The sequence below is a fragment of the Geospiza fortis genome, unplaced genomic scaffold, assembly GCF_000277835.1.
Source record: "Geospiza fortis unplaced genomic scaffold, GeoFor_1.0 scaffold399, whole genome shotgun sequence".
NCBI classification, from domain to species: Eukaryota; Metazoa; Chordata; class Aves; order Passeriformes; family Thraupidae; genus Geospiza; species Geospiza fortis.
In genome coordinates, this window is record NW_005054560.1 from 361,513 (window position 1) to 383,685 (window position 22,173).

The 22,173-nt window shown below is 40.7% G+C and overlaps 1 protein-coding gene across 1 annotated transcript in view; it reads left to right on the forward strand.

Moving 5' to 3' along the window:
* Positions 1-22,173, forward strand: part of COP1 (COP1 E3 ubiquitin ligase) — a 119,147-nt gene that overhangs the window by 32,210 nt on the left and 64,764 nt on the right. The window contains exons 11-12 of the mRNA XM_005429630.3: positions 13,560-13,703; positions 21,548-21,656. Coding sequence (XP_005429687.2) covers positions 13,560-13,703; positions 21,548-21,656 — 253 coding nt within the window. The remainder of the gene's footprint in view (positions 1-13,559; positions 13,704-21,547; positions 21,657-22,173) is intronic.

Consider the following 22,173-nt stretch of genomic DNA (forward strand, 5'->3'; position numbering starts at 1 on the left):
GAGCACAGTAATCAGGAATCTGACGTATCTTTAACCTGCACTGATTGGGTTCACACCAGCTGCAATGAAATGCAGATGGGAATCTCACTGCAATGTAGACAAACTTTCTCAACCACTAGTTCAGCATGGATTGGATTTTGCTCCTTTGCCCTTTTTTCTCCTTGACATTCTGCAAGAGCAGCATTACTGTGGTATTTGCTTAGAAAATGCTGGAAGGACAGTAAATCACACTCATGTTTGAAGGCATTCTAATTCTTGGGTGAAATACAAGTTTGAAAAGTATGTTTGTTACTGTTATAATGAAGATACAGTGAAGCCTTCTTCAAGTCAGTCCTAGAATTGGTAATTAAATGCATTTTACTGAAAAATAACTTGGTTTCTAAGTCAGTGTTCTCCTCTGCTCATGCTTTTTATTGATCAAAGCATTTGAGAAATTTTTAGAGGTTTTAGTGTGTAGGCTAAGACAGTTCACATCTGAGCATGTCCTTAAGTGCTTTGGTAAAGCAGCTTTGCTGATTGTGCTGCTGCCATTGTTCTTGTTGGCTTCTGGCTATTCAAACAGTTCCTGTAAATCAGAATTTGTTAATCAAGAATTTGCACTTAATATGTGTTGGCCAGCGCTGGCTGGTGTTCACCTTTTTTTTTTCATTTAAACTGATAGCCTCAAGTTGAGAGAGTATGTGAAACTAAATAAGAGCAGCTTTTAGGTATTCACACATGAGCCAAATTAAGGTACTTAAAAAGTGAAATAATGCTTTTAAAGTGCTGTGAAAAGTTTTATTGTTTATTTGGTCCACTACACTGATCTTTAAATGTTTTCCTGGGCATGCAGTAGGAAACAGTGATGAAATGGCAGAAAGTTAAGTCTTGGTGTTTAGCTGTGGAGACAAATGGATTTAAATACAGAGTTAATACAAGACTAATACATAAGAAGTCTTCATAAAATTCTTAGGCAGTATTTTAAAGGGATATTTTAAGTATACTTCAAAATACAAATAGAACTGACTGGAAGTTACATTTCCTTTTTTTTTTTTTAGTAAGTTGCTGTTACAGATGGACGGAATACAAGAGGTTTGGTTTGATTGCTCTAACCCTACATAAAGTTCATAGATGACTCCAAAAGATCTGCTGGCTTAAACAACTTTTTTTTTTAAATAAGATGTATTACCTTCAGGTTCACAAAGGAGAAGGATGTAAATAGTCCTTATCTGCAAAACACTGATGTTTAGAAGTGAAATAAAATTGGGTTTATGCTAACAGGGTGAAAAGTGTAATTAAAGACTGTGTACAAATAGGCTGAAAAAACTGGAACTGGGCAGCAGCAATACCCTCCTGAGAGCCTTGTGGTAAGAATGTTTATGGCTGTCTGAACTTAACTGTGGACTAATAAAGAACTGTAAACATATGTATGTTGTGTTACTGAAAAAAAAATCTGATAAAATGTTTAGAAACGCTCCAGTTGCCTTTTAGAAATAGGAGGCAAAGAAGGAAAATTTAAACCCTTTGTCTTTTTTCCCTTACTTTCTTCAAGAACACCATATTATCAAGAAGAATGTTCAGGGAAAGCACATTTGAGGCTTTGCTCTTGCAAGTTACTGAGTTTGGCTGTAACATCAAGGGGACTTCAGCATGCTTGCAGTATGAATGTGCAAGTATCTCAGTATGCTAAATGGCTTTTTAATACACTCGCTTCTCTGATGTACAAAGTATTTACAGTTTTCACAAGTATATTAAATTTTGTTAGAACTGGGCCAAGGAATAAATTTTCCATTTATTATTCCCCCAGACAGAGCAGTTGTCAGAGCTTAACTTCCCTTCTCTCTGCTGGCAGTGGCAATAAATGTAAAGTCTTTCTTTTAAAGATGAGTCTGTAAACTGCTGCGTTAGCATTACAATGATTTATGGAGAAAATTGCTTTACCACTGTCAGCAGGGGCCTTCAGAGAATAATGTGGCAGTCTTTCATATTTGAGATAAAGAACAGGAAAATCCAAGAACTGTACCACAACGAGGTGTCTCTCAGAAGCCTGGGTACCAGAAAGCTGGTTCTCCCTGCTCCATGTTTCCCAGCTTTGGGAACATGAGGAAACTCTAAGGTTTGGGGCTTTGCATGGGTTTCTGTCATTGACTCAGACTTCAAATTCTTCTAGATTGGTTTACTATTTCTCTGAAAGATCTTAAAGTGACATTTAAAAGGTTTTGGATAGGTGGCACTAACCATCTAAATCTAAAGGCTCTATCACTATCTAAAGTCTCAGTGGTTTACAGAGAGGGAAATAAACAACTTGTGGTTTTGGCTGGAGAAGCCTTGGTCAACTTGTCTGTTGAATCATGATCCAGTGTTCAAAAACTGCATCTTACCTTTGGTGTCCATTATATTTTTTCCATTGCTTGCTCATTGTTCCATTGCTTCTAAGTAATGAATGAGATGTGAAGAGGTATCTCTTAGCATCCAAACAGTATGATTTTCTGTTTCAAGATGGCATTTCTGTTTTGTTCACCCTTTCAGTAGCATGACCTGAAATCCTTTATTCAAAGGTGAGCTTAAAAGAAAAAAATCCATTATGAGTGAGTTTTTGATGTATTCATTGAACTGTTTAATTTTTCTGTTGCCCTTTTTACTTTGGACTACAATTATTTGTCCATATAAATTCTCAGATCCAGACTTTAACAAGATACTTTTTAATTCTGAATCCACCATAACAAGCCTTTTTTTTTTTTTTTTTTAATGCTTGGGCTGCCTAGGATTAGATGAGCCATTTTATTAAGTTTGTGACCAGCAATGCTTCTTTATCTTGCAGGTAAAGATAAATGAATGAAATGGAAGTGGGTTTATCCTTTACAGGATTATGTTTGAGTGTAGTAGATGCTGCTCCTTAAGAAATGAGGAAGGCTGGATTTTACTTACAGCCTGTTAAATAAACCATTTTTAAAATGGACTCTTATTTACAAGTGGCAGCTCAAAACTGGATGAATCTGTCTTATTTGAACTGTTCCCAAAAGTAGGAGGGAGCGAGAAATGTTTGGATAAGGAGATTTAAATTGCAGAATTACCTAGGAAACTTGAAGTATAATTCCTTGAAGCTACTTGAAGTTTGTGCTTCTCCTGTGGTTCTCTTACTTTTCTTAATCTGAAGTTCTAGCCTGTAGATCAGACATTGTCTGGGGCTGAAATGGGATTTTTGTTTAATTAGAGCTGAGTGAAATACAGAGCCTTTCCCTTACTTTCCCATCTTTCTCTGGAGTGCTGAACTGATATATTTCCTAGTACATGATTGTGGTCCGGGTCCCTTGAGCAGAAGCTAAATGTGTCTTGTACCCAGCAAAAGGGTTATGCAGGGGTCAGTGCTGATCTCTGAATTCAGAGTTCAGGGACACTCTGCCCTGGAACACAGCCCTCCAAGTCCCAGGATGGGCTGCTGGTACCAAGCACTGACATCAGAAAAGAGCTTATTTGCTCTTATCACCGGTCTTGACCTGATGAAAAGTAAAACTTCTGGTGACCACGGTGATGCTGCAAAGAGAAGTTTTTTCTTTCATCAACATAAGAGCTAAAACTTAACTTGAAATAGGGAGGTTAATGAATGGAAGTGGCATGGCTGCCAGTGGGACCTAATTTTTTTCCTACTAATTTCAGACAATTTGGCAGTAGGAAGATCTTTTTCTCATTAAGCTCTCTTAGTACTTGAAACCTGTCTTCATCTGCAGACAATTAGATGAGAATTTTTAGTTGAATTTCAACTTTATGAATTTTCATAAATGATCTGTTAAAAGTATTGAGCAATCTTTAGATTAATTTGGGAACTGGCTTTTAAACAAAATGTTTTAAATAGTGGTTGTTCTTCAGGTTTTTTCTTTTTTTCTTTCAATATCTTGAAGGATCTATATGCAGTTTATGCAAGGAGTTTCCATATCTTGCCATGTAGCAGTCACTGCCTGCAGCATGGGGTAATCCAGTTTTGGAGAAGGCTTCCCAAAGGGGTGGTGCAAGCTCCATCCTCAGATTCATTCAAGAACAGGCTGAAGAAAGCCCTGAGCAACTTGGTCTGATCAGAGCTGCCCCTGCTCTGACCAGAATATTGGACTAGAGACCTCAGAGGCTTGGGACTGTACTTGTGATAAAGGTACATGACCAGAGCATTAGAAATTATACATTTTGTCCTCTCTTTCTACTGAGCATCTTCCTCTGGCCTTAGGTTTTGAGAAGGAATTTAAGGAGGAGCTCTCTGTGTGGCTTTAACGTGTAGTGCAAAGGATATTTGACTTCCTATAAACCTTATGATCACTGCTTACAATTTCAACAGGACTGTATTTATTAGATTTAAGATTGCTTTTCTGTTGAAGAGAAGTTTCCTGAAAGTGCAGGAGCTTACAATGGATGCTGTAGTGTCAGAAATGAGAAATCAGTATTCTGGTAGGAGGATGGTACTGATGCCTTTTTCAACCTAGAAATGAAACAACACATACTTTCAATAGAATATAGAAGGTAATATAAAAGTAGATCTTTATTTTGAGGCCTCCAGGGGCAGTCATGGAGAATATCCCCACAGCCTGTCCACATGGGGTGAATACAGTTTTTATAAGTTTAACCAATTAGCATAATTGACAAAAAAGCAGTTAGGAGAACAAGTGGTGATGCAATTCCCCTCCAAGTCAAGCCCCTTCTCTGGACCACCCCCCTTGGTGTACTTGCTGTATTTATGATAATCTATCTTGAGTTCTCAACCTTGGTAGCCAGGAGGAACTAAGATAGTATAGGGGGGCCCTGGAATTTGTTTTATCTTTCTGCCTACAGAAAGGACATGGAAAATTACTGGAAAACTAGCCACTAATGCAATAGTCTCCAGAGCTACAAATATATGTGCAAAGAATACAGAGAAAAAAGCATATAGAAAAAAAAGCAAAAACCAAAATGGCATCATTACCACGTGGAAATTGCCTTGCATCATTGCATCCACCCCTCTTGATTGCTCAGGATGAAAATCTTTTCAGTGAGGTTGGGGTAGCTGCCCTTCTGTTCCTGGTGATGTTAGTGTGGTAATGGGTGTCAGCAGGCAGTCGTGGTGTGTCTTGGCCTCAAGAACTGGACAGGCAAGCCTCAAAAACTGTGGTTCCAGCATCTTAGACACACAGTTCACATTCTGACAGTGTTTGTAAAAGTCAAAGATGGATTTCATTTAATCCCCCCCAATTCTATAGCTTTCATTTGGCATTGAGTGTTGATACACTGAATTCTTGTTTCTCCATAAGGACAAAAACCTCTTCTTAATAGAACATGGATTTCTGTATCTTATTACAGCATTCTTTTAATTTTCTAGCTATATTTGTTGTAAATGCCTGAATTTTTTTTAAGATCTAATGATCTGAAAAGCATTTGCAAGCCTTTGGATTTTTTTGTTTGTTCCTGGCCAACTAGAGACCTTAGCCTGTTAAATGGTGGGTAGTTGAGCAATATAATAAGAGTGTGTTAAAGCATCAAAGATGTATGGTGTGGGCTTAAATGATTCTGAGAATAAACCTTACAAGCAGCTCAGCCTGGAGAAGAGGCTTGAGCTCATGATTATTAATATATCATCGTTTCCATTAATAAATACAGTTTCTGAGGCATGTTTGGGATTTATGGGCTGCATAGTTGTTTCATAGAATAAGGTAATAAATTAACACAGAATAAGCTATGAAATGATGTTTGTTTTCATGGGATTATATACAAGTGTGTGTGCATACATTTGTGCAAGTGAAGTCAGAACAACTTCTCTGTGAGACTGTGGAATTAAGGGTATACATAACTCATTCTTGAGAAAAAGTAAAAAAGGATAGCATTCAAAATACTGATGAAATAAGATTCAAAGTGCAATCAAAACAAATCTCATTAAACAGTTTTGTCAGCTGGATGAGAAATGCTTCAAATGATGCTTCAACCTTGTTCTGTCATTACCAGGCAGGAGGAACATTGCAGTTAATTGCCCAAGCCCATCCTCTGGCTGCTTGGGAAAGGCTCATGTGTGGTGTATGGATTTGGTATTTAGGAAGGCTGGTGCCCTGACTCATGGTGCCTGTTGGATTGAGCTGAGTTGTCTAAAGAGGTTACTGTCTCCAGCTACTGTCTACCAGCTCCCTTCTGCTTCTCTGCAGGGTGTCTGGCAGAAGAACTGGTGGGCAGTGTCAGGAAAAGGCAGAGGCTTGGGGTGGTGATTTGTCCCGTGAAATGGGGCAAAATGGCAGTGTGGTCAGCTGGAGACAAACATCCTCAGCTGCTGCTGCCAAGTCATGGAAGAAGCATGAATTGGAGCCTACAGACAGACTGCACTGTTCAAGTCCCAGTATTGATGGAGATTTCTCTTTCAGATCTGTTTGTTCCCCTGCCTCATCAGCTCTGTCAAATGTTGCTGTGCTCAATTTTAAAGAAACAAAATCCTTGTTGGTGTGGTAACAAAAGGGTGGCTTGGAAGCAAGCTTTTGAATGGCTTTATATCTAGAAGGCACTTCAGTACTTGCTACAACTGAGTTCCTTCCTACTTAATGATGTAATCCTGATAAGATGGTGCTGTTGTTCCGACTACCTTACAGGCTGTCATGGGGCAGGGTTTCCTCTCTAAAACCTCAGCTTGGGTGGAGGCTGCTGTCTTCTGTTCCAGCTGAACATGAGGAGCTTCTTTCCTGTGCAGTGATGGTGCACTGGCAGATTGCCCAGAGAGAGTGTGGAGTCTCCTGAGATATTCCAGAACCATCTGGATGCAAGCCTGTGCCATGTGCTCAGGGATGATCCTGCTGGAGAAGGGAGGTGGGACCAGATGACCCACTGTGGTGGCTTCCAGCCTTATCCATTCAGTGATTCTCTCCTGGAAACACTTCCCAAGCTTAAAGGCAGATGAGAATGTTTGGATAGTTGTAACCTCTTCCACCTTAATGTTTGAAAATGTTGACTCTGTCCTGTGGCTACTGCCAGCTGTTCATAACCCACTGTGTATCGGCCCAGCTGGGTGAAATGATTCCTCCTGGGTTTTAAATGCAGATATGGGTTACCCAAAATACTGCAGCAGGCAGACTGATCATTTGGCTTGAATTTTAAATAGTGTCATAAGGAACGCTCTGCGTTTAACTGTTGGTATTTTTAGTTAAATTTCTCCTGCTCTAGGAAATTATTTAAAATGGTGTTTGTGGAAAAACTGAATCTAATTCTCATTAAGTTGCAGGGTAGTCATTTGCAGCAGCTTTGGCTCATTGTGCTTCTGTGGATCTGGCATAGAAACCCTGGCATTGTCGTCATCTTCTCTTCAACATGCAGAAGAGCATCGCCCAGCAGTAAAGTGGCTTTTTATCAATACACTTTTTATTTGGTGGCTTGCAGAATTCAGCAGTTCCCTGTAGGTTTTCTCATCATTAGTGTTAATTAAGCCAAGTTCCCCTAATGCATGTATGAAAAAAAACATTATGCAGCAGAAGAGGCTGTCTCTAGCTATAATCTTATAGCCAAGACTGGGACTCTGCTATGGCTTTCTGGGATATTTTGTGTTGTATTTAGAGGAGATTAGGTTCATGGTAACTCCTTTGCAAAGTAGAGAGAAGCATGGTTCTGAAAACTGAGCTAATGCAAGGAGCCTAATTAATCTCACAGCATAGTATATGCTCTCATTGGATTTGAAAAAAGAACGACTCCGTTTTATCTAGCGATGACAAAGCATAAAAGTCACTCTGTTGGGTTTGATTTCCGAGCTGTGAGATGGATCTGAGCCCGCCAAATCTCCTCGATTCAGGTTTAATATTCTCCTTTAAACAAGCTCTTTATGGAACGGGAGTATTATGAAGTGGTCTCTGTTAGAACTGATGGCATTTCATTACACTTAAAAGGATTTTTATAAGCAAGAAGTGGGCCTGGAACTAGGTCTAATGACATTACTTTGTTAATGTGGTACCTTTTTATGCCTTTCTTCAAACAGAGCAGAACAGCCCTCCAGGCTACTGTGCCTGTAAGAGAGATCCTGCCAGTATGACTGCAGCATGGCTGTGCAATGATGTCTTTCCAAGGGAGCCCAGAGCTCAGGACTGCCCTTCCCTGTGCAGTGCAGCCTTTGCTGGGCTAATGCAACAGCCTTCCCAGCCTGTTTCCCAGAGAGTGGGGGAAAGTTAATTAACACACAGAGCTGACTTTCTAGTCCCTGTTTTTGTGCTTCAAATAGGAGTTTGATTAGGGGTAACATTCTCATTGGATGTTTGGAGCCTGGAGGAGGAGATGGGAAGGGTACCCTGGGTGCATTCAGTAACTGCTGGTGCCACTGGAGCTGGGATATTCTAAATAACTCCAAAGAATGGCATCAGTCTGAAATAGCTGAGGCTCCTCTGTCCCACAGTGTTTATTAGACATCCATTAGACTTGAATCTGATCTACTGAGAGTAGCTGACTTCACCTTGATCAGAGGACAAATCTGGCAAATTTCTGGTGATCTGGGAGTCACATCTAACCTAAAGTAATGTGATTCTTAGGGATAAAAGTGTTTGCTGTCTGATAGAATGACTTTGAGTGATAATCTCATTTATACATTTAACTTACCTATCCAAATAACCATTTACAGAGAATTGAGGTTTAAGTGGTCCTTTCTGACTAGAGATAGCAACAACCTGTCTGGGATCATGACATGCTCACTCAGTTTATATTTCAGAAAACATTTGGCAGCCTGGGAGTTTGAATCAAGAAATATTTTCTGCTGTGGTGGCCTGTCCTTGTCCCTGTGGCACAGATTAAGGACTCAGAAATAAAAGCAGTGACCTTACTTAGGTGGTGGTGCTCTGGAGTAAGGAGTAACTAATGGAACTGCTGCTTTATTACAGAGAAAAACCTCAGTGGTTTATTTCATCCACTCACAGCTTTAGCAGAACAAGCTTTTGGTACTGAAACTTCATATCCTTTGTTTCAGTTGCTTTTGTTTTTATGTGTAACAAAATGTAGGCTTTGAGCTGATAGAACACAAAGTCTGAGTGCTTTACTGCTGCTTCCTATGCCTGAATATAGCTTTGTTTTTAAAAAACCATGTTAGTATGCTAGTAGTGCATACTTAGTGACACTAATTACCTTACTTAATTACTTAAAATATCAGTCTGTTGTAAGCAGTCTCTCAGGTCTGTGATATTAATACCAATTTCTGTATTGGCTCCAGGTGCTTAACAGTCTACACTGGTGCCCACAGTGTTGGATTGTAACCTCAATATCTAATCTTTGGCTTTGGTGCCTCAAAATGAGCATTGGAAAGAGATAGCCAGGCTTGGGATTGTTAGGAGTGACAGGACACCCCTTGGAGGCCATGCAGTGGAAGCACAGAGTAAGAAAGGATTTAAGGAATATAAGTGAAGGACGAAAACTGCTGCTGGCATCTCTCATTCTTCTCACCAATTAAGTCCCAACAATATATTCATGTTGTCATTAAATATGGGCCTCCACAGCAAGATAGGAGTTGATGTTAGAGATACATAAATAGACACAGCACTAGGCTGGGAGAAACAGAATTGAAAGGCTTTGGTGTATCCAGAGAGGACAGTATGTCTGTGTGTGTCTCTCTATATATATCTGTATAGATAAATGCAGTTCCATGAGAGGGACTGAATCATCTACTTTGTAGAAATGGCAACTCCTACAGTCACAGATCTTGGTAACAAGTCAGAACGGAGGCATTTTTGATTACAGTAGCAATTGTAGGCTGTGTATGGGAAGGGGAGAGGAGCAGTTGGCTGAAGACCTTTAACTGGTGGTACATTAAAGGCAAATGCACTTAGATACCTTCTCCCTGTCTTCTCCTGTTTTCAAACAGTGGGTATAGTGCACCCCTGTTAATATCTGGTATGACCCAGCTGTACATGGACTGCTGTTGTCAGGAGTTACCACCTGAAATGTGTGTGTGCTTCTTAAAAAGTGTAACGGAGAGGGAGGAAACCCTCCTCTGTCCCAAATCAAATCTTCTGCCCAGTACCTCCTAGCTGTAGTGTGACTTGTTGAACACCCGTCTTGCTGTTGCCTTGTTCATAACCCTTTTGGGGAGGCAGCTGCTCCATTCCTTTAATCAATTTAGTTTCCCATCTGTATGCATTCCCTAACTCCAGCGCATCCTCCGGGGATGTGGAGAACAACTGCACACACCAGCAGGATGCAAATGTACTAAGGCTTTACACAATGGCAGAGCTGCTAAATACTTCGCAGGCTTCCAGGCATGTTTCAGAAGCAATTTATTTCATAATTCTATTTGTTAGCTATGAGTGTTCTCCAAGGTCACAGGCTTTACCATTAAAATAAAGCAGTTGATTTATAATCTCACAGATTGGGAATTAAGATAAGCAGTGGAGAAACCAGAACCCTTGAGGATGTGCTTACTTTCTAGCAGCTCTTAGTGATATTTCCATAAGATGTTGGTTGTCAACTTCTTAGGAGAAAGAAAGCAGTGATTTGGGAATGAGAGATGTCTCTCTTCTATTTTCCCTTAAACAAAACTGTCAGATCCTTTCAATTTGATTTCTGTAAGTAATTCTGTGGCATGTTTATAAAGCTCTTTCAAATATCCAGTAGTTCATATGTCCCCAAAAGATTCCTTACAGAAATTTGGTTAGTGTTGGTTGGTCAGAAATGTGGAGTTTAAAAATAGGCTGAACAAAAAGAAGCAATTGATAACTGTTTTTAACAAGTACATCTTTGAGGAGCAAGGACCACTGCTGGTCCAGAAGGTAATTTCACTGGAGGTTTTAATTATTTCCTATTATTCTATTGCATGTTGTTATTGTGCCAATGAGGAATTCACTTGGACTGTGGAAATGTATCACCTGCAAAGCAGAATGTTGTCTTTCTGAGCTGGCTCTGTTGAGTCTTTTGACAAGACAAAACAAAACTTAAATTCTCCGGTGAATTTTCATATAGATAAGCTTGTGTATAAGCAAGAGCTTACATTGACACAAAGACTTCAAGCAGCAGGTGACAGGAGTACCGACAAGCCAGTTAAATGCAAATAAGGCTTGCATAATACTAAGTGTATTTAAAAGACATGCAAGAAAAAGCATTAAACTAATGGTTGCTTTGCAGGTAGGCTGTTTGTCCTAATGCTGATTAGTCCAGGTGTAAGCAGAGCTTTGCAAATACTAGGGACAGTTTTATATGGTATATAATGCACTCGATTAGGTAGTTAGATTGTTCCTGTTTTTATTTGTAAATCACTGGTGAAAAGCTAACTGGCAGAAAGAGAGATCACTGGCTGTTCCAGGACTGAGCACAGGTGATGGGAGGCCAAGGTGCAGGTGTGTGTTGGTCTGCACTGTAGTGGCTTTCTGCATTTCTGCATTCTTTTTCTCCCTGCAGTGTCTTTGATGCTGTTTGAAGGTCACAGGTCTGACAATTCCATTACTTACGGCTTTTTATTTTTTTAATGATGTGTTAACTTTTATGGGCATCTTTAAATACTAATTTGTTTTGTCTACAGCATGTCTCTATTAAAAAAAAATTGAATTAATACTAGAGAAGCAAACTCAACCCAAATGAGAGAGGTTCTATTCTGCTCTAATAACTTGGCTTTTTACCAGACATTGTAATGCATTATTTTTCTTTCTTCAGCAGAAGGCTGAGGGTTTAAATTGAATCCAGGCAGATGAATCACTGCCATCACTTTAGCTGTGCTTTACCTGAATCCACAGGGCAGAGAACAGGAGAGGAGACAGCAGTTCAATTAAGATTGTGGTACAAGTAAATCCTTTGTATTGTTATAGAGGCTTTGATTATAAAATTCTTCCACAGAATAGGGTGAGCTGACAAAACAAGACAGACCTGAATGGTGTTTTCATCCTGTGTGTATAAAAAGTGATTTAGATTAGTGTAGATCTGGGGAGTGGGGAGAGCAGCCTGAATGCTTAGGTGACTTCTTTCCCTCTCCCATTTTATTTAAATAGATGTCTGCATGCTTTTAATTCCCCAGCCATAAGCATGTTCCTCCCTGCATTTTGGAGGCTCATGATTTTGCAGGCTGCACCTGATTAGCTTTTCTAGCAGTCACTTGTGAGTGGGGCCATCTCCTGCCACTCCTGAGAGAAGTTTGGGTGCCTGAGTTAAATGGCCAAGTTTCAAGCTGCTTCATTGAATTATTTTATAGCAACAGACTGCATATCAACAGTCTTTTCTCTCCATAGTTTAAAAATAACTTGATGATATCTCCTTTACAAGGACTTGAAAATTCTGTTGGTGTTTAAATTTATCTTCCCTTGGAAACATTGCATTGCCTTCAACTTCTCAGCTCTGTTGAGGAGTGGAAAGCTCTTGCTGTTACAGCAATGGGGGCAGCCTGAAGAGCCCTTTCTCTTCTTGAAATTGTTTAATGCTTTCTAATTGTAGAAAGGTACCTTAAATACCCCTGCTCTCAGGATTTTGAATGTGGAATTAGTGTAAACTCAGTTTTTCCTGCTGCCATTAAGAACTTCCTCCCTGGTTCATAAACACCCTGGATTCTTAAGGGGGGGATAAAACCCAAGTGATAGAGACAGCAGGGATTTAAATGAATTAGTGAGTGGAAGAACTCCAAAAGAGACCTCTCTAAACAGTAGACTGATTGCTTATTCAGAAGACTTGGGGACTGGTTACTGATCATAGAAACCTCCTGACTGAGGGCAAATGCTGCCCCCACCCTTTCTGGGGAGTGTCTCATTGAGGCTGCTGCCCTCAAAGGAGACAGGTGTATGTGTCCCTGCCCTGCCAGCAGTGCCATGGGCTGCAGGAAAGCAGAAGCTCCTGGGAAGTAGGATTACTTCCCCAGCTGCTGGATGTCTAGCAGATTTCTCTCAAGCCCTTCCAAGCTGTGAAGGTAGGAATGACATTAGCTGTTTGTAACCTGCTGCCTGCCTTTCTCTTAGATGTGTTTCAGTACAACCTCAGGCTTTTCTCATTTGCAGCTTAACTTTGTTTTAAGTTGACTGCTTTTACTTCCAGCTTCATTGATATTTATTACAAACTTGCCCCGCGGGTCAAGAAAGAAGGTGCCTCTGTTTGCACAAGCAACCCTAAATGGAAGTCATAGTTGTTTTTACAGTACTGATGATCTGATTTCAACCCCCTGTGGTTACCCAGGGAATTTAGAAGGGGTTTGTTTTTTTTTTCACAAATACTGCTTTGCTCTGCATTAGCACTTGAAAAGTTCCTGAAGCTGTTGTACACAGGAGGAATCAATGGGCAGTCATGCCATGGAATGTTAAGCACGTTTCCAGGACAAGCTGTTGGCTTTGACCTTTGGGTACCATGCAGTGTAGATGGTGTGGCTGAACTGAAAAACCTCCAGAGCACGTGAACAAATACCCTGGCTGTGGAGGGTGATTGTGCTGCCACAGAAATGGAGCTGTGTGTGTTGTTGGGGGGTGGATTAGAGAACAATGCTTAGAGCAAGAACTCCACACTGTTGGGGTGTGTGCCAGATCTGACCGGGGTATTTGAAAACTGCAGATTGTAATTTTCAACTCTGCCATACCAGGATGTTTAGGAGGTAAAATATCCTCCTGGTAAGTATGTGGGGTATTTTTATAGCATTCTCAACCTATATTTTTGTTTCTCAGTATTGAGTTCGACCGAGACTGTGACTACTTTGCCATCGCTGGAGTGACAAAGAAGATTAAAGTCTATGAGTATGGTACAGTCATTCAGGATGCAGTGGATATTCACTACCCTGAGAATGAAATGACCTGTAATTCCAAAATCAGGTAGGCATTGATTTGTATTTGAACTCAGAGTGCCTTTTCCACTTGATTGTTTATGTGTAGCAATTGTTCTGCTTTCTGTATGGGAATTGGAGAGGAAAGGAGGAATGCAGGCACTGATGGAGATTGGGTGGCACAGACACTGTTCCTTGTGTATACTGGGTTCATCCAAGGTTGGATGAACAAAACCCACATATCTGGAGGAGAAAAGGCAATAGGGAAGTAAACTGCTATTGCTTGCAAATGCTGTTGGATACCTGCTCAAAGTGAGGGATACATGCTCCAGGTAAAGTCATAGCTTGTCCAAGGAAACCTCTGTACTCAGCTCTTCATAACAGTTACTGATTCTTCGTGCTCTCTTCATTGACCAGATCCTTTCTGTTCTTCTGAGAGCTTGCTAGTTCTCAGGAAATGTTCCTCACTGGCACCTTCTACCTAGGAATTTTTGTCTGCCTGAAGTGCTGTTCTGCTGGGCCTCATAATATAAAGCTCCTGAGAAAAGACCTTTCTTGATTTTTTTTGTTTCTGTGGTATCATTACTGTGAACCCATTTTTTTATCCCTTTAGATGTATTAAACCAGTGAAATACAGACCTCCATGTTAGAACCTCAACTGAAAGAATCCAGCTAAATAACTTTAAAATCCTAATTCAAAAAATCTCATAAAGCTCAGAAGTAAATAATAGAGGCAATCAAACCCATTCAGTATTATAATACAAGTCTCCAGCATCTCTGTTGCAATAATTTGTTTTTATTTGTTACCCTACATTTTAAAAGCAGTAAAGCACCCATGAAAGTGCAAGTAATAAATTTATGTAACAGTCCAGCTTCCATGAAAACAAAATGTTGTGCAACAAAATTAAGAATGTTTGTGAGCCTATTTTAGAGCGTAAAAGTCACGCTTTGTTTTGTAGCTGACACATTTCTAAAGATAGCTCAGTCATCCCTGTGTTGCTTGTGCTCATTATTCCCAGGAATTACATAACACTATTTTATGAAGGGAAAGATGTAAATGCAGCTGACCCTGGGACTAGATCTCACAGTGGGTAAAAGCAGCCTGAGTGGTTTGTATTGATATGCTGTACTGATTATGGAGCTCGTGTTTGGCTGGGCTGGTGAAATGTTCTGCATTTTTACCTGAGTTTGCACCATTCAGCTTCATTTTTGTGGAGAGATGAGCAGAATAATAGGAGACCCATCTTCCAGTCTATTAATACCTTTTGCTTCAATTAGAAGAGGAAAAGCAATGTGTGTTTGGTATTTCTTGGGCAACTTGAAACAAATTCCAAACTAGTGGTTTCAGTTTTGACAAGGGAGCTACCCTGAGAGTTGTTAATTCCCTCTTCTCCCCCAGCTGCCAGTGAGGAGAGTCACATTAGGGCTTTCTGTGGTGTTACTTGTGTTGGATTTGTGCTCCAGCCAGGATGCTGCTTGCTTTCAAGATTTTTCTCATTCTCAAATTTCATGCACATATATATTTTATGTATATATGACAATGCTAAATGCACTGTCCTCTGACCCTCTTCCTCAGCAGAGGAGGATCAGGTCCTCTCTCATTTTCTTGCCCTAGTTTTTCTCATTCCTTTGAAGAAATAAATGGTGGGGTTTTTTTCCCCCATCAGCCTCCTCCAATTATATCAGGCTTCCTTTGGCAGGTAGGTGCTTTTGGCTTTGACAAATAAAGTTGGTCTGTCAGTCAGAGGCATCCTTGCTGTATCCATTAGCTGTGCTGCCAGTCAGCGGTGCCGGGGCTCGCTGCTGCAGCGTCGAGCAGCATAATTGCTTGCTTTTCTGAAGTGGCGTAGCTTGAGGGAGAAGTTAGAGATGAAGGCTGCAATTTCATTATGGAATATTGCAGTGTGCTAAAAATGTGCCCATATTGTAATAGAAAAATCTAAATAAGTGGAGCCTGCTCTTTGTAAAAAGCCTCAGTTTAAAGCCGTTGATCTTAATTTGGGGGAAAGCGCAGCTTCTCCAGGAGACTTTACCTGTGAGTGCCCCTCCTGATATCAAAGACAAACATATTTCTGCTCTAGCAAATGGGTGGTATTTTTCTTCCTGGCAGAGATGCAGGGGTCTGTGTGCAGATGGGATTTGGTGACATGTCTCTCCTGGTTAAATTGATCCTGGTTAACCTTGTTCGGAGCAATGATGCAGGAACATAAATCATTAGCGATGATGTTGGTGACTCAGCTTTCAGAGGAGCAGAGGCTCTGATGGGCTTTTATAAAAGCAGACAGGTGACAGCATTTGTGAGGACTTGTGTCTGGCCAAGAGCAAGTCTGGCCCAGAGCAGCTGCGGGAAGGGAAGCCCGTGCCTGGGCCGGGGCTGGCGCCAGCCCAGCCCTGCTCTGCCGTGTGCCAGCTGGGTGCCTGCTGAAAGCTTGAGCTTCATGCCAGCAGTAATTGATTGTAGGCTTTCCTGGAGCAGAGCCCTGGTACCAGCTGTAGCTGAGTCTCTTCCTCTTTTCCAACCCCCTTTTTTTACACCCACCTGCTTCTTAAATACATTCTTTTTTCATCATCTGCTAAGCCTTCTTATCCCTATTTTGAAGAGCGGGGAGGAAGTCGGTGTGTTGGGTTTCTGGTAAATGTGCATCGCATCCCCTGGGAACAACAGTGGCATAAGCTTCCAGGAAAAACACAAGATGACACATAAATCCTCATAAAAATCCCATTTACAGATTCATAGCTTCAGTACAAGAAACAAATCCTGGCATTGTGTAGTAGCTATAAACAGCACCCTGTGAGCTAATTATGACTTGCTGTGTCCTTAGCTATGGCAGGCACTAATCTGCAGCTCCCCCCGTGCAGGAGATGGGAAAGGACGAAGAGGAATGGCTAGCAGCAAGCCACAGCTCTGCTCTGATTTATTCAAGAGGCAGATTTGTTGTTTTGCCATAGGTCACAGGGGGAGAAAAATAAGGAGATCTAGCATTCAGGTAAAAAATTGGCTTTAGGCCTCGTTAATCTACAGCAGGTGATGTGTGAGTGTGGTTAGGTAAACATGCTTTTGAAATCCGTGTTTAGTATTCTGCATTCTCACCACCGTGTGTTTGCAGCATCTGTACTTCAGTGATAGATGTTACCACAAACCTCCAAAATCAGCTGCATCTGTTTAGTCAATTGCAGTAAAAGCAAGGCATCAGTATTCTTTCTTTTTTAGGAGGCTGCTAATATTTTACAGTTTCCATTTTTTGGTGTCAATAAATCAAATATGTGATTGCTATATCCTACTAGTGCTTCATGGGTGTATTGCTGTCAGCTTTGAAAATGGCAGCCACTTCTTGCTATTAAGTTTAAATTAAGCAAAAACTTGTCATATTGTCTTTTTTATTGTAGACTCTGCAGTTTGGAATGGTATGAGCTGGTTGTGTTGGGTGCCAGTATTTCCAATGCAGAGGATGTTTGACAATAAACTGGTTATAAGGAAATATGCCTTCAACTTGCATTAATTCAAGTTTTTAGAATCACTGATTCACTTTGCAAGAAGATGAAATTTTTCTCCAGAAGTGTTTGTCTTTAACCATACCAGAGGTTTTCTTTGAATTGATTAAGAAAAAAGGGGTTTATTTTAAAACATTCTTCACAGTAATGTAATTCCATATGTCTCTGAAGTATTTGTTTCATGTTGTTATTCATGTGGATGTCCTCTGCAGTAGTAGATCATGCTCTTAAAAACATTTCAGTCCTAAAACTACCAGTCATCAGTTGGCTCATGGTGACAGACTGGGTCTGAAGCACTTGGTGCTCAGAAGCAGATCAGACCACAGGAGTTTGTGCCTTATTAAAAGCTTTAACTTTATTTAGCTCTCACTGCCAGAGGAGTGGTTGACACTGGGTAGCTTGAGCCTGGATTTGAGATATATTAGCCATAAAAATAACAGTCTCATGAAAGAAAGATCAGCATAACTGACAGTGCTAACTGAGCTGGCCCACTTGTGTGTCTGAATAAAATGAAGGATGCACATGAATCTTTACAGGGTCAGGATTTCTGTGTGGCTGGATCAGATGCTGAGGTTAGGAGGGTTTTTCTGAGGTTGGTGATTAGCTTTCAACTACAGTTTCTCCAGCTTAATCCCCTAGGAAGGAAAGCTATCACAACTTCTGATAAGATAAATCTCTGGGGTGTAACTATCACTCTCTCTCTGGATTAAAGAACAAAGCAAAAACTGGGAAAAAAAATACAGCTACTGTACTTAAAATAAAAGATGGCATCACACAATGCCTTTTAGTCCAGTGAATTATACATTCTCTCAGCCCTAGATAGTTATTTTTATATCATATCTCAGAGCCTTCATACTTCAATTTCTCCTGGATGTGCCTGCAGACCATCTAAAGGTTGTCTACAAAAGGTTGTTTTTATGAATTTCTAGGGGTTTGATAGTTAATCTGAGGACTGTGTAAGCTGCATTTTTGGTTCATGTCACCTTTGACTTTCCTTTGCCCTTCTCCAGCTTTGCTCCCCCATGCCTTTGAGTTTGTTACTCAATTTGTTACCCATGATAGCATCTCAAGGGAACCCAAAAAAAATAGATGTCTTTAAAGGTTCAGCAAAATTGCTTGTGTTGGGCATGGAAGAAAGATCAGTGCTTCCCTTAAGGGGAATGTGGCAATGAGTTCTCAGCCCTGTGCAGGTCCCAGGAAAGCCATATGGAAGAGAAGCACATCCCAGATCCAGAACAGCCTTCTTCCTGATGTGGATTGTCTCAGATGCCAGAGGATACAACCAAAGGACCTTTTACAGGTGCAGAGAGTGGTAGGACAAGGAGAAATGGTTTCAAGCTGAATCTTTCAGATTCAGAAGAGGTTTAGGTTGTGTTAGGAAGCTGTCTGCTCAGAGGGTGGTACAACTCAGGTTATCAGAGAAGCTGTGGCTGCCCCATCCCTGGAAGTGTCTAAAGCCAGGTTGAACAGGGCTTGGAGCAGCCTGGGATGGTGGAAGGAGTCCCTGCCCATGGCAGGGGAATGGAATGAGGGGATATTTAAGGTTTCTTCTACCCCAAACCATTCTGTGATTTCTATGGAAGGACAGCCCTTGCTAAAAACCTACCTGCAAAGGGGAGCTCCCTTCCACCTGATCTAACTCTAAATTGCCCTCTACGAAGGTTAATTTGGAGAATTTAAGTTAGAAAGAAGCTCAGGTATTGCAATGTTAAGGGAAAAGCTCTAGTTTCAGACTTCATAAAGAAAGTTGGGTGGGGATGAAGGCAGAATTAAGGCAGAGAGCTGGAACAGAGTTGATTTTGTCTTACTATGATCTTTTAATCACATTACTTAAAAATGAAAGATTTATGGTGTGTGTGACTTAAAGGGTATTAATTGAACCACTTAGTGGCTGCAAATCCCTAACCATTTTTCACCTGTCAGTTCCTGTTTTGCCCTCTAAGTCTGTCTATAAATGCTTTCCAAATGAATATTAACCCCTTGTTTAACACCATCATGCTGCAGTGGGATCTTTGCTGTGCCAGAATTAATGAACATGTTTTTGGGCACAGAAACCATGTTTTTCTCCATCTGTACCATCAGTGAAGTATTTTAAATCTATCACATCTCAAACAGAACTGTTAAACTCTTGTCCTTTACATCCTTCTACCTACTCAGTAATTCTTAATTTTCATTGTCTGGGGGTGATTTCTTTTTTGACAAGATGTTATGTGATTGTTCCACCTGAGTATGAAGAGAATATTCATCCTCTAACCACCCAAAGTGTCACCAGCACATCAGCCTTCCTCTAGCACCCTTTTCACTTGCTGATGTTGTCTGATGTCCTCTCAAAGCCATCCGGATAGGAGATTGCTTTTTAAGATCTGGCTCTGGGTTGTATTCTTTCTGCTTGTACATGATGGCTTCACTCACAGATTATTTCCTTTCTTCCTTAAGCTCCTTGAAGCCCTGACTTGAGAGGAGATAATGTGGTTGGCAGGACGGGTTTGGACTGATAAAGGCCTCCTGTGGTGTGGTTTCTACCTCCCTGCCAGTGGCTGGAGACTGTTCCCAGCCCACAGCTCAGTGTGGTGGAGCTCTAGGGCTCTGAACTGCTTTTGCTTCCATCAGGGGCTGCTCCACCTGGCAACATGACTCAGATGTCAGATGTGGTTAACTCTGGGCTGCTGCAACCTTCACCTCATGGAACTGGTGGGCAGTGCCTGCCAACTCCATTTGGAACTCAGGGAGTCACTTAAGCTTCTTGGAATAAGGCTTCTAGTAAATCATAGGCTGTCAAGACCTGCTTTTCTGTGTGGGTACCTAATGGAAGAAGAACTGAAATAGTGATGGCTCCTTGAATGGTGCATTTGTGGACAGCTTTCATGCCTACAAGGGTTAGGGATACTTAATATTTTCTCATTAATGACAAATCATGGAAGAGGTGAAGCCAGGGAAATCATTGCATGAGCTGTATCACTGCAACCATCATCTTAGCAGCTGGTGGTTAAAAATGATGACTTCTATTGGGTAAATAAAATTTTTAGTTTCTGAATGTAAAGTTTAAAAATGAAGGAATGCTGTTAAGTTTCAGCGTAGTCAGGAGCAGAATGCCAATGCTGCTTACTCTTACTTAACTAATGGAAAAATAAATGTTTAACTACCATGAGAAAGGAAAAGGATTTTTCCTCTTCTGTGTGTAAATTATTAAGGAAAACAGGATTGAAGGGTATAGTAGAACCAAGAATTTAGCAAGGTATAATACTCCTAAATCAGTATCCATGTACCTACATCATATTTCAATGCGTAGCTGCTCTGATCAAAGCAGTACTAAGAAGTTACAGAATTGTGGACTTCTGGTTTGTATTGTTGGTTAAAACTTGGCCCCAAGGCTACCATGATCCAGTTATCCATGTCAGAGCTGCTCGAGGACCTGCATGAATGGGATCTGTCAGCTCAGCTTCTGCTCTGTACATCACACTTGATGCCTACTGGCATGCTTCTTTGCCAGATGGTCCAAAAATTGGTGAACAAGTATTACAAATTTTCTTACCTCTGTCACTGGGAGTCAGAGTGGAGGCATTGTGCCAGAATGCTGCGAGTGTGACTTGGCAGTGTTGCTGCTCTTGTTTTCTCTGCTCATCGTTAGAGTTGGCCAGTGGAATCATCATTTAGTTTTGCACAGCCTCTCAGTTCAGCTTGAAATAAAAACCTGTGTGATATATTTTCCAGTTCTTGATCAGAAACATTTCCTAAAATATTCATAGTAAACAAATCGCTGTTTTCTCCTCATTTTTAGCATTTACAGAAAGCTGGAAGTAGTTTCTCAGAAGTCAAACTTTAATGTGCACATAGGTACATACATAGAATATTAGCTGTGTGCTGCAGGAGAGCTTGATTTACTGTCCATGCATCTATGAATTTTACATATACAGCTACTCTAAGTTAAGTAGTATATGGTATAATAATAATTTGGTATAATAATATGGTATAATGGTTATTATAAATAATAATTATTATTGATTGTATAATAATTTATTGCAATAATAACAATAGTGTCTGTTGCTGAGAGGTAAAGGCATCAAATCTTGAGCTCTCTGAGAATCTGTGTGGTACTCAAATAGCAAAAAAAATAAAAATCAGTGTTTGAAATAATTGTGTTTTTAAAAAACTCTAGACCCTAGCGCTTCAAGGGGGAGATGTCTCTTCAGTGAATAAAGTTTTCTCTTAGTTTGTGGGATAATGTTTGTTCTATTTCTGGTGGGTTTTATATTTTTTCCCTCTAAGCTGCATGTTTCAGTGGGGTGATTTGATCAAGATGCTGTGTACTCAAAGATACTCATTGCCTAATGTATTGCAAGAGTGATTTTTGTGTTGTACATTGATTTACTGTGAGACTGACCAGGGCTTGCTCTTTTTAAGCTGTATCAGCTGGAGTAGTTACCACAAGAACCTGCTAGCCAGCAGTGACTATGAAGGCACCGTCATCCTTTGGGATGGATTCACAGGACAGAGATCCAAGGTCTACCAGGTAACACACAGCCAGCAAGGAACATTTCCTGTTGTATGTACAGCACTGAGTCTGAGGTTCTGCTCCTAGTCCAGCAAAAGGCTTTTCTGTTCCACAGGGTGAAATTGGATATTCCTCCTGTTTGGTAGATGTCTCTCATCTGCACAGCTCTATTGAGCTGTGGTCCTCCAAGGGAGGAAAACAGAGTGTCTTCCTCTCACAGTTGTGAGGCAGTTGATGTTTTCTTGCTGCAGCTTTTGGGTAGGGAATCTACACAGGGAGAAATCAGTTCCTGGAAGCTGTCTCACCTTTCTTTAGAAGCCTCTGTCTCTCCATACCTGTTCCACTTCTGTAGGGGGATAGCATATAAGAAAAATAAAGATAGTGTAGGAAGTAATCTTACCCCTAAGGAGTTTCAGCTGGGCCAATTATCAAAGATTAGGAACAGGCCTGACTTTAACAGGCCACAGCTGTACCCAATGAGAAGAAGAGTGCTATAAAAGAGTGGGGTGGCTGGGAGAGAAGGGAGCTGGAGTCA